The sequence below is a fragment of the Helicoverpa zea genome, chromosome 5 (genome assembly GCF_022581195.2).
Source record: "Helicoverpa zea isolate HzStark_Cry1AcR chromosome 5, ilHelZeax1.1, whole genome shotgun sequence".
Taxonomy (NCBI): Eukaryota; Metazoa; Arthropoda; class Insecta; order Lepidoptera; family Noctuidae; genus Helicoverpa; species Helicoverpa zea.
In genome coordinates, this window is record NC_061456.1 from 1,216,349 (window position 1) to 1,228,963 (window position 12,615).

The following is a 12,615-nucleotide window of genomic DNA, read 5'->3' on the forward strand; positions in this document are numbered from 1 at the left end:
TATTGGGTAGAAACTCAAAACTGTCCCTGGACAATAAAATTTTAATTTATAAGGCTGTTATAAAACCAGTGTGGACTTACGGAATACAACTATGGGGAGCCACATGTGTATCCAACATAAATAAAATCCAAAGATCACAGAACTACATACTTAAACAAATTAGCAACGCACCATGGTTCATAAGAAACTCAGAAATACACAAATACCTACATATGCCAACCGTAAAGGAAGAAATAGAGACATTTGCCGGGAAATATAAAACCAGACTGGAGAACCACCCGAATCAACTAGCTGTCCAGCTCGCGTTGCCATCCTCCACAAACAGACTGAAACGTCAACGGACATTGAAACTCGGCAGCACTGATTGAGCCATTATATTGATACGGACGATGTTCCTAATGGGGGACATTTCCACCCGACCGCTATCCTACACCCTATCTGCTCATAGTCAGAAAGACTAATCGCATGATAAAAAAAAAAAAAAAAAAAAAAAAAAAAAAGATCTGGATAATTTCCTGTTGTGGTGACATTGGAGAAGTATGTAGCGATAGTAACTTAAATGACACCATTGACTTAACGACTATTTTGCAAGCTACTTTTGCTTAAGTTTTTCATATAAGAAGTAGGGAATTTTTTCCGAAAGCCACAAACGATACCCGAACTTGTTTGAACTAATTCAATCACGCTAGTGCGAGCTATCCCTAAGGATTGAAAGTTTGTAAGCCGCTTTATTTCTTTATACTTCCTTAGTTTATGTGTGATTGATACAAATTGCTTCGGGGATTTTGGCCTAATTGTGTTGTTCGCTGTTTTTCCTTATTAAGTAAGTAGCATTCTAGGCTAATTTTGTTAGTCCCGATGTGGGTAAACTAATTTATTTAGAAGTAAATGCAGATGTAGGTAAAGATGAAAAAAGGCAAGGAAAATAAAGGAACGAAGAAATTTGATTGGATAGACAAAGCAAAAATACACAATCTGTTAATCATCTGAACATACCGATATTTTCAATTATCAAATCGATGTCAAATGTTTTTATTTCACACTAACTCCATAGATACTATTTTTAAGAAAGCAATATGTATACAAAGACTCGATTACATAACAATAGTAGGCTGAAAAAGTTATACAATGCAAATGCAAGGTAAACTGCAAATCTATACAATCCAAAAAATATATATTTATAGCTAGAAAAACTCGTCCTCATAAAGGATAATGCAAGGATAATGTAATGCATGCGGTTCAATAATTGTCAGGGAAGTCACACGAGCAGAGATGAGTTTGCGCCATATATCTTCATCGGCAACAAAGTATAATACTGAATTTTATAATAAACTTTTTTAACTATTGTGGATTTTACTGTGTTTTTTTACTTGGGCAGCCAGTTGTAGAAATTAAACAGTGTTGCTATTGCAGGATGGATCCGACCAAGCACTGTAGTCGATGTTCGGTATTTCACTGCAACTCACCAATGGATTCCTGAAATAAGTATTGAAATTAGTAAATATATGTACATAGTTACTTAATGAATGTCTTACAAGTTCAGAACTATAACTTACTGAGGAGAAATATTGAGGAAAGCTTGCTTAGGTATTTGTATGATACCATCACCAACATTGCACAATAACGATGCTAAGGATGCTTTCCTTATCTCTAAGAGTTGAGCTAAAAATAAGAATAAACTTATTTAAAAAAAAAACAATGTTTCAAATGTAGCCGACAAAGACAAAAATACTTAAAAATCCTCTTTTTAGGGTTCCGTACCCAAAGAGTAAAACGGGACAATATTGTTTTCGCTCCTCTGTCCGTCCGTCCGTCCGTTCATCCGTCTGTCACCAGGCTGTATCTCAAGAACCGTGATAGATAGAGAGTTGAAATTTTCACAGATGATATTCTATTGCCGCTATAACAACAAATACTGAAAACAAGAATAAAATAAATATTTTGGGGGGCTCCCATACAACAAACGTGATTTTTTGCTAGTACGGAACCCTTCGTGCGCGAATCTGACTTGCACTTGGCCGGTTGTTTTAAGTTGTGTTACAACACTTACCCAAATTAAAAGCAAACGGTCTGTTGGGTCTCTCATACCAATGCCGGTCACTCCTTATAGACCTTAGAACATTTTCGTTTATAATTTTGGCAAGAAGAAGAGGCATGTGACCCCCTTCCATCTTCTTCTCAACCCATAGACCAGCTATCAAATCAATATCTCTGACGTCTTCATACAAATCTTGCATTATTAGAAGTTTCTGGAAACAATTTGTTTATTTGCTATTAGTTTCGTAAGAATTTCATGTTATTGGTGTCGTTATATAAAGATGAAGATCAATCCATGTTCGGATGATTCTTGCAAGCAAAAGCGTTTAAAAAATTTCATCCTTTTGATCTAATTAAGGGACACACAAATCTCCATAATACATTGGCACATTTAGCACTCATCAACAAAACTTAAACTTACATCATTCGGTATGAGCTCAGCCAGATCTTCAAAACTTGTAATGTTGAGCCCTAAGAAGTGCTTGACATAATTTATGTAAGGACGTATTCCTAAGTTACGACCCTTGTTCACATCACCAGCTGGAATATCAATGCTAAGCTGAACTCCTGGAGCTCCATTGTTGGCCAGCTGAAAAGTAGTAAGAGGGCATCAAGGATTAAGTTGATCAAAATTGTAGAAGGAAAGTGATCTTGTAATTTTTTTTCTTTTGCAATTCTGAACTCCAATTGTAACTTGCCCAAATGTGGTCGAGAAGAGTGGTCATAGCAGAAATATTTTACTTATTAACAGCACTACTGCACTGGGTTAAAAGCACCATTAAGTAGGCCGTATTCATTTATACTGCTAGATATGAACGGTTTTACATTTTGTTCACTTACGTCAGCCTCAATACTGCCATCGGCGTGGCTGCATGGAGCTCTGAACGTGCTCTGCGCAAAATATTCCATATTGTTGTCTTTGGCTAAAAGACCCGGTCTGAATGTAGCGTTAACTATCGGGAAGTCTGCGATGTGCGTGCCGTTTTTGTCATACAACCTAAAAGCAAAAAGATTTTGTAGTCCAAAACCACTGAACACGATAACATTTTTAACTTTCGTTATGTATTTCGTCTATTTCTATAAGAAGTGGTTTTGAAATTAATTACCCATTGGGGAAAAAACTAGAGCTTATTATTGATGGCAAATGATGAAAGTATTTTTTTTTACTGAACACAATACACTTTTGGAAACTGTACAAGTATGTGCTCAAGATTTTCTTTTACAGAAATAAAAGTAATGAATCCACGAACTTAGCTCTCGATGGTTGCATGAGATGGAACCACCGTATAACAAAATCATATTCCAGTGTCACTTGAGGATAATTATTTTTGTCATACAAATCTCTGAATCCACCATCCGTAGTTATAACACCAGCTTGTATAAGATTTTCGCGACCTGGGATTTTGGCAAAAGCAAAAAAAAATATCATTTAGCTATGGATTTTTGAGTTATTCTATAGAGACAATTTTCAGATCCTTCTTAACATTTGTATTTATTTTACCTTGTAAAGCCACCATCCACTCATACAGATGAACTTGCTGAGTAAAAGCAATATTAATATCTCTTGCAGCTCCAAACAGCATGTCATCGTCCCAGCATGGATTGACTTCAGCTAACTGACTAGCTATGTAGTTGTGGTGTCTAACAAACCATATAGTGAACAAACTTATCGACATCAATGCGTTTATGTCTGAAAGTAACAAAATTATAATAATTAATATCTTTGAGTGAATTTACTCAAAGCTTTTGAGTAAAGTTTACAAAAAACGTGATTAAACTTACAGTTTTCAAAGCACCTGGTCTCGTTTCCAACATTATTGATACAAGTGACGTTAGGTCCATTTGGAGGGAAAAGCTTTCCGTCTTCTTCTTCGACAGCCAGTTGTCCCTTTTGGAAGGATCTTATCGCCTTATCTCCTTGGTTGTTAGTGTTATATATTTGTGAATTATCAAATTGAGTTGTGGCTTGTTTTATCTGTAATTAATTTTTGAACGTGAGTACACTACCGCAACTATTATCGAATCAACAGTTACTAAAAATGATTCAGGCAATAATGATGAAATAATGTTAGTGGAATTCTTACTGGAGCGGGCACTGGTTCGTTAGTGCAGTTATAGTCCTGATAAGTCAGTGGTCTAGTGCTGTTCATGCACCTGATATTCGAGAACATATGCACCGGATCATCATCAGGTATCAGATTTGGAGTACATGCGTAATCATTCATATGTTCCTTCTCACAACAATAATTTGTAGCCCCTATCATATTTTCTGAAATAGAACATTATTGTTAACAGGTGATATTGATATGAAATCATAAAATTTTGCCCCCATGTTAAAGTTTACGTGGTACATCATCATCCTCCGAGCCTTTTTCCCAACTATGTTGGGGTCGGATTCCAGTCTAACCGGATTCAGCTGAGTACCAGTGCTTTACAAGAAGCGACTGCCTATCTGACCTCCTCAACCCAGTTACCCGGGCAACCCGATACCCCTTGGTTAGACTGGTGTCAGACTTACTGGCTTCTGACTACCCGTAACGACTGCCAAGGATGTTCAATGACAGCCGGGACCTACAGTTTAACGTGCCATCCGAAACACAGTCATTGGTGTCTAAGATATACCTAGAAAGTACATACAAACTTAGAAAAGTTGCATTGGTTCTTGCCTGACCTGGAATCGAACCCGCTCCTCATATTCGAGAGGTTGGTTCTTTGCCCACTAGGCCACCACGACTTTAGTAAAGTTTACGTGGTACAATTTTATTTATTTATTTATTTAATACTTCTTGCACATATAGTACATACAATGGCGGACATACCAGTCTACCTTTGGGTGGCGGAGAGAAAGTGTTGGTAGGTGCAAACAAAACCGAAAAACTAGTATGAGACATAAACCTACATATATTAAAATACACAAATAAGTTAATAATAATATATATGTATATATATAACTATATAAATATGTACACTACATATAATACTAATAACATATCAAGAAAATTAATTTGAAACTGACTGTATTTATATGTACTGTGTGAATTTTATAATATAATTTTATTTTTATCATTAGATTGGATACTAATTTCGATAGAATCAGATAAAATAGATTCAATATACGGGCATCAGACAATAGTGAAAATACAAATTTTAAAAATGTATCAATGTTGATCACTTTACTTAACAACCGTATTGGTTTGCTACAAAGAATGAATCAGCAGAGGGCCACACCAACTTAAATTGTGAGAAAGAAGATTATGAATAAATCAAAATACTCACTGACGTCATGAAATGACCCCACATCATTGGTTAGGAATACGAAAAATCCTGGGACATTTTGGTTGAAAAGGGGATGGTTAGAGTTTCCTTGTTTCAACAAGTCTACCCGGACTTTTCTGGCCAAAGGTAGTTCATTTCCAGATACGGCCTTTCTGGCGAAATAACCTTTGAATATAAAATTAATAAAATGAATACAAAATAGTTACAAGAAAAGAATTTATAAATGTCCTGTACTTACGATAAAATATTTTTTTCAGCTGCATTCAGTTAAAAACCTCAATATTTGAATCAAAATACATGCATACAGAAACACAAAAAAAATAATAATAATACAGGTATTTACTAAATATTATAAATCATAAAAAAATTAAGTGCATTCTTACCATTATAGTAAATTGGAGGCAGTACTCTAACCAGAGGCGAGAAATAAGTTCCTCTAGCTGGACTGTTCAGGTTGTTACAAGACCCGTCTACTCGGCTCCGTTCATTTTCATTGCAAGGGTCGATTTCTATTGTGCAGGTACTAAAACACCAGCCGAAATTACGTTTAATTTACCAAATACGAATATGTTATTTAGTTTAAAAAATATATTTCTAAGAACGGCTTAAAATTCGGGCCAATGTCACTAGATAATTCTTTACGAAATGAGTATTTGCTGGTACAAGGATTTTGCTCATTAGTAAAAAGAACATGAATCTTGTCAATAATGACAATAGAACAGAACATTATCAACAATATCAACTCACTCAGTGACACCCAGTTCTTCATAAATACTCAATTGTTCCTCGGACGCAGGTTGTCCCGTAAAATAATCGTAAACCACGCCATGGCTGAGACCAACACACAAAGAAACTAAAATAATATTCTTTAGGAACATCGTGTTCCAATATTTTTCAAATAATTGGTAATTTCAATTCCTTATATACTATATTTCGATGTTTCAATAAACATTTAAACAACATTTTACAGTTTACACTATAAACAAGAATGCAAAAAATATTCATTTTTTGAACAATTTAGCAGCGTGTCAAATTTGGTAGATACGATGGTAACACAGGTGGTCTACTTAGTCACGCAGTGTGTTGATAAGGAAGACATATTGTATCTTTATTTGCACTAACAGATATATAGGTATGAATTCTTAAAAAATAATCTGCGATCTTTACTTTTTTTTATTCCCGTCTTCATGCCTACATACATTCAAGCTTTAAAATATACTAATGGTGTTGTTCACTGTTTATCCTACTAGGTAAATTGAACTAAGCTAGCTTCTTCTAAATCTTGCAGTAGGTAAATAATTGGTTTAAAAAAGATAAAACAAGTCTAATAGAGGCAAAGCTGTTTTACTACATACAGAAACATTGTGTTATACATCTGATCAAATAAACACTTTAATATTGACATGCCTTGTTGTAGCTGTTACAAGATGGATCCTTCCAAGCACTGTAGTTGATATTCGGTATTTCACTGCAACTCACCAATGGGTTTCTGGAATTATTGTCTTTATATAAAAAAATCTTAAAAAAATAATGTCAATGTTTTAAATACCTAGAAAAACCGTCGAGTCAAAAGCCAGATAGAATATTAAAAAATAAGAAACAAAACGATCCCGGATCCCTCTGCAAATCTGCGTTTGATTTCAAGAAAGTGTTAACATCGGTCGATGTTCGAGGAATCTATTACTGTACAAGAGGTGGGAACTGCTAGCAGGCAATATAAGAGTTTCAAACTTTGACTTACTCTGGAGAAATATTGAGAAAAGCCTGTTTCGGTACTTCAATGACACCATCACCGACAGTACACATTAATGATGCCAAAGTTACTTTTCTTATCTCCGCCAATTGAGCTAAAAAGTAAAATTATGATCGTTTGTTGGACTCCTACATCAAAAATATGTGAGATTCAGTCAATTTCAACGTAATTTTTATAAATCTTCTTATGTGATGATGTTCTCCTAGCCGATTATCGGCTACGGCGGCTGTTCTCATGTAAGGAGATTAGCCAACTGCGCAGGACATATTATAGTGCACGAGCATTTGCGCAGACACAGGTGCACTCACTATTCCTTAACTCTCATAGCCCGATGGGACGGCAATCCGACACGACCGGAAAGAGATCAGGCGCAGGACCGACATTTACGTGCTCTCCGATGCACGGGTGTATCAATCACCACCTTCCAGGCTCCGGGCTGCTATGTGAAAGTCTTCTAAAACCCACAAAGCGATTTCGGCCCGACTCGGGAATCGAACCCGAGACCTCGTGCTCAGCAGCCGCACTTGCGACAGCTAGACCAACGAGGCAGAGCATCTTCTTATGTACCCATTATCTATACTAATATTATAAAGAGGAAAACTTTGTTTGTTTGTTTGGTTCTAATGAATAAACTCAAAAACTACTGGACCGATTTTAAATATTCTTTCACCATTAGAAAGCTATATTATTTGCGAGTAACATAGGCTATATTTTATCCGGTGCGGTGCGGGCAGTAGCTCTCACGGGACGCGGGTGTAACCGCGAGAAAACGGCTAGTAAACTATAAATGCTTACCCTCATTAAACGCATACGGTCTATTAGGTCTTTCATACCAATGTCGATCACTCTTAATAGACCTTAGTATATTATCATTCAAGAATTTAGCAAGAAGAAGAGGTATGTGCCCTCCTTCCATCTTCTTTGTCACCCACAGACCAGCTATCAAATCTATATCTCTAACATCTTCATACAAATCTTGTAATATTAGAAGTTTCTGGAAAGTATTTAATGGAGGATTTATTGAAACTGTGAATGAAATGTTAGATTCAAAAACACAAAATAATAATTCACTTACATCGTTCGGTATGAGCTCAGCCAGATCTTCAAAGCTAGTAATGTTGAGCCCTAAGAAATGCTTAGCATAATCAACATAAGGACGTATTCCTAAGTTGCGACCCTTGTTCACGTCACCAGCTGTAACATCAAGGCTGATTTGAACACCTGGTGCTCCGCGATTGGCGAGCTGAAAAGAATTATGGAAATGTCAAAATTATTGTTTCCACATGCCAATGTAAGAAGGAAAAGTTTTGTTCACCCAACCACCACTCTTTTACACTTTTAAATTAATGTGACATGTAAAATAGTACCTACATATTATATACTTACATCAGCCTCTATACTGCCATCGGCGTTGCTGCAAGGAGCTCTGAACATGCTCTGAGAAAAGTATTCCATATTGTTATCCTTGGCTAGCAGACCCATTCTGAATGTAACATTAGCAATGGGAAAGTCATTGATGTGCTTTCCGTGTTTGTCGTACAACCTAAAATCAATAACAATTTCACAGTCTAAAAACGTATTCTGTTTTTATCCAATTATCGTCTTATTTTTCTAGTTCTCTACTTAAGAAAAAAATATTGAACATGCTGAATTGGAAAGAGCACCTCAAGTATTTTTGATGCAAACAAAGCTATTTTTATAAAGGACTGTATTAAAAGTATGCTTTTAGATATTGTAAGCATTGTTTATGAAGGTGCTCAAGATTTATTTGTAGGCAAATAATAAATCTACCAACTTAGCTGTCGATGCTTGAAACAGGTGGAACCAGCGTGCAACAAAATCATACTCCAGCGTGACTCGAGGATAATTGTTTTTGTTATACAAATCTCTGAATCCACCATCTTCTGTTATAATTCCAGCTTTGATCAGATTGTCACGACCTGATGTGTAGCATAAAGCAAAATATTTATAATTTTCAATACAAACAGTTAATTTGGCTTCTGTATTTCTTTGCAAAAATATTTCTGACATAAGTCATACCTTGTAAAGCCACCATCCACTCATACAGATGTAATTGCTGAGAGTAAGCAATGTTGATGTCTCTAGCAGCTCCAAACAGCATGTCATCGTCCCAGCATGGATTGACTTCAGCTAGCCGACTAGCTATGTAGTTGTGATTCCTCACAAACCATATGGTGAACAAATATATTGACATCAAAGCATTTATGTCTGAAAATAGATGAAAAGGAAGAAGGTGATTTTGACGTACAATCTGAGAATGAATGAATTCTCACACAGAAAACATTTGAGATTTTGAAATTATTGGTAAAGATCTCTCACTGAAAAAAATCAAGAGCATGAAAGTGTAGAAAACACAATGCGTTCCAATACTGTTCATGTTCAAAAGGAAACCAAACTTACAGTTTTTGAAGCATCTAGTCTCATTTCCCACATTATTAGGACAGGAGGAACGAGGTCCATTTGGAGGAAACAGTTTTCCATCTTCTTCTTCCACAGCCAGTTGTCCTTTATGAAAGGATCTTACAGCCTTATCTCCTTTATTTTTCAAGTTGTATATTTGTGAGATATCAAATTGGGAGGTGGCTTCTTTTATCTGTAACAAATTAAATTGTGGTCGGGACTCTAAACTATATCGTAATCACAGCCTAAAACGTCTACTGAAAACCAGCGCTGTTGTCTCGTGCCTGCGTGCGCGGTGTGACGCAATTGCAGCGTTTTTTTCTTTTTATGTTCATTTTTTGTTTGTTTTGTCCCTTATTTATTTAATTGTTTCTTGCGTCATTCGTGTGTTTGAAATAAATGGATTTTCTTTCTTTCTTTTCTACTGCTGAATTGGTGAGTGCATGTTGGTGAACAACTTCATGCATTGTTCCCGGTCAAAAACAATACATATTAGTACTTACTGGGGCAGGTATAGGTTCTTTTGTGCAGTTGTAGTCCTGATAGGTAAGTGGTCTAGTGCTATTCATGCATTTAATACCTGAGTACCTATGCACCGGGTCATCATCAGGTATCAAGTTCGGAGTACACTTATAATCGTTCATGTGTTCCTTCACACAGCAATAGTTTGTAGGCCCCAACATATTTTCTGCAAACATGTGATATTCATAAATATTATAGTGAGGCATACGATCTCAAATTGCATATCGATTTGTCTTGAACCAACACCTAATCTCATATGGTATTAGAAATGTAGATCAAATAATTAGTGAGGCAAAATAGTGATACGTTATAAGTATACTTGAAATTAAAATACTTACGAACGTCATGAATGGATCCCACGTCATTGACGAGGAACGCAAAAAATCCCGGCACATTGTGGTTGAAAATGGGATGGTTAGAGGTCCCTTGTTTTAACAGATCTACCCGGACTTTTCTAGGTAAAGGTAGTTCCTTTCCAGATACCGACTTTCTGGCAAGATAGCCTATAAATATAAAATTAAAATTATAATGGGATTCTGACCAATAATTTTCGGCCATGGTGGCTGTTTCCAAAGGACACCAGTCAGCAGCGCAAGACGGAATAACTGAGAACTCATGCGCAAAATTCGCTCTTCGTTACCACTTGACTAACAATCCAGTCGATTTCTTCTTTCTTTCTAATACAAAATTCGTGCATGGACGACAATTTTTTGCAGCTTTTTCAAAACAAAAATAATTAGATCTATTGTAATGGATTTTTTAAGAAATACTTAGGTAAATAAAGGCATTCTTACCATTATGATAAATTGGAGGCAGTACTCTAACCAGAGGCGAGAAATAGGTCCCTCTAGCTGGACTGTTCAGGTTGTTACAAGACCCGTCTACTCGACTCCGTTCATTTTCATCACAAGGTTTGATGTCTATCGTGCAGGTACTAAAACAAAGAAGTTATTTTTAGTACATAGTTTCTAGTTTGGAATAGGTTTTATCAATTTTAACCATGTTGACGGCACGTAATGTCTACTTTTGCAAACAAACAAACAAACTCTTCAGCTTTATAATATTAGTATAGATTTTAATAACAGTTTTTAACAGAGTGTAACAGAGTATTTGAAAAAAACTTTTTTACAAAAAAATTAAACCGACTTCCCAAAACACTAAAAAGCAAAAAAAAAAACTATTTTTAGGTGCATCGGCCTAGAAGTCGGTGTCTAATGGATGTTACTAAGTTAATTTTGCCACCGACTTCTAGGCCGATGCACCTAAAAATAGTTTTTTTTTTGCTTTTTAGTGTTTTGGGAAGTCGGTTTAATTTTTTTGTAAAAAAGTTTTTTATTTAAAGCTTTTCAGTGATACGAATAGTTGTCACTATCTATACAAGTGAGAAGTTCTCATCAATACAAAGAATATAAGTCCAAATACGAGGTATTTTACATATTCAGTTGTCGAGTTCCCTCGACTTACTTTCGCTGGTCTCCATCATCAGGTCAGCTCCAAACCTTCACTGTTGCAAAGGTCTTGTCAATACAAATAATTTAAGCCCAAACACGAGGTAGTTTACATATTCAGTTGTCGAGTTCCCTCGACCCTCTCTGGTTTCCATCATCAGATCAGCTCCAAATCTTCACAGTTGAATAGTGCTTTTAGGCGTACACCTAAGTGTCAAGTTTTTACCCTATGTATGGCTACAACTTTCGAAGGTTGCCCTCGATTTCTCAGGGTTTCCATCATCAGATCCTAACCTGATGACTATGGGACCAACTGGCAGCTATTCCGAGTCGAACAAAAAAAGAATCACGTAAATCGGTCTATAAACCTCGGAGTAATCGATGTACATACATAGAAAAAAAAAAAAAAAACATACCGGCCGAATTGATAACCTCCTCCTTTTTGGGAAGTCGGTTAAAAAAATGTGCGGTGATTTAGATTGTATCCCAAAACCTCTTTAAGAACTTGTTTAAATTCACGAGGCCAATGATATAAAAGATAAAGAAAAAAAATATATATCACAAACTCACTCAGTGACGCCCAGATCTTCATAAGTGTTCAATTGTTCCTCTGACACAGGTTTACCTGTAAAATAATCGTAAACCACACCTTTACTGAAACCGACACACAAATAGACTAAAATAATACTCTTAAAGAACATTGTACTCATTATTTGAATATTACTCATTCGCTAATTCAATTTCTTTATATAGTGTTCGTTGTTTCTATAAATAAGTAATTAGCTTCACTAATTTAGGGTATAGGACGATAATAGAAGTAGGAAAGTCAGTCATGATACTTGTTGGTATGGTAACCATTTTAAACTACGAGTTTTTATTTTTCCTACCTACTCACGAACTAGATGGCTAATTATTATTAAATATCGTCTAAAATTGCATTTATCATTTTTCTATCCCAAGGAGAAAATAGTATGTTTGATTGACTAGACTTCCTTGATGCGTATATTTTGTATCATTTCTATTTTTTATACAGCGAGGTTATGATTTTAGAAGATGTATTTTCGGAAATGACATCTTACATGCCCGGGATTTGAACCCCCTGATAAGCGGTACTTTCAACCTCCTTGCCTACAAAAATATCCTGAACAAATAATACTC

At 35.8% G+C, this 12,615-nt stretch overlaps 2 protein-coding genes across 2 annotated transcripts; both read right to left on the reverse strand.

Annotated features, from left to right (window-relative positions):
* Positions 1–1,359: 1,359 nt before the first annotated feature.
* On the reverse strand, positions 1,360–6,203 carry LOC124630521 (peroxidase-like). Its single transcript, XM_047164466.1, has 12 exons — positions 6,061–6,203; positions 5,697–5,836; positions 5,314–5,478; positions 4,122–4,306; positions 3,820–4,012; positions 3,539–3,727; positions 3,288–3,432; positions 2,878–3,034; positions 2,459–2,626; positions 2,051–2,249; positions 1,557–1,662; positions 1,360–1,476 (listed from the first exon to the last, which is right to left on the reverse strand). Exons 1-12 carry the CDS (start codon positions 6,189–6,191, stop codon positions 1,392–1,394), a joined length of 1,863 nt encoding a protein of 620 aa, XP_047020422.1. The 5' UTR covers positions 6,192–6,203; the 3' UTR covers positions 1,360–1,391.
* Positions 6,204–6,653: 450 nt separating this feature from the next.
* Positions 6,654–12,250, reverse strand: LOC124630481 (chorion peroxidase-like). The gene is made up of 12 exons (XM_047164403.1): positions 12,028–12,250; positions 10,804–10,943; positions 10,348–10,512; positions 9,991–10,175; positions 9,488–9,680; positions 9,107–9,295; positions 8,862–9,006; positions 8,453–8,609; positions 8,142–8,309; positions 7,862–8,060; positions 7,055–7,160; positions 6,654–6,802 (listed from the first exon to the last, which is right to left on the reverse strand). Exons 1-12 carry the CDS (start codon positions 12,183–12,185, stop codon positions 6,706–6,708), a joined length of 1,902 nt encoding a protein of 633 aa, XP_047020359.1. The 5' UTR covers positions 12,186–12,250; the 3' UTR covers positions 6,654–6,705.
* Between the last annotated feature and the right edge of the window lie 365 nt (positions 12,251–12,615).

What these genes read in the sequence shown, in the direction of transcription:
- LOC124630481 (XM_047164403.1), bottom strand. Translation starts at nt 12,185, where the DNA reads ATGAGTAATATTCAAATAATGAGTACAATGTTCTTTAAGAGTATTATT. An exon ending in GAAGATCTGGGCGTCACTGA is followed by an intron (nt 10,944 to 12,027) that starts GTGAGTTTGTGA and finishes TCTTTGTTTTAG; the next exon opens with TACCTGCACGATAGACATCA. An exon ending in ATGGCAGTATAGAGGCTGAT is followed by an intron (nt 8,310 to 8,452) that starts GTAAGTATATAA and finishes AATTCTTTTCAG; the next exon opens with CTCGCCAATCGCGGAGCACC.
- LOC124630521 (XM_047164466.1), bottom strand. Translation starts at nt 6,191, where the DNA reads ATGTTCCTAAAGAATATTATTTTAGTTTCTTTGTGTGTTGGTCTCAGC. An exon ending in GTGGATGGTGGCTTTACAAG is followed by an intron (nt 3,433 to 3,538) that starts GTAAAATAAATA and finishes CCAAAATCCCAG; the next exon opens with GTCGCGAAAATCTTATACAA. An exon ending in TTCCTCAATATTTCTCCTCA is followed by an intron (nt 1,477 to 1,556) that starts GTAAGTTATAGT and finishes TACTTATTTCAG; the next exon opens with GAATCCATTGGTGAGTTGCA.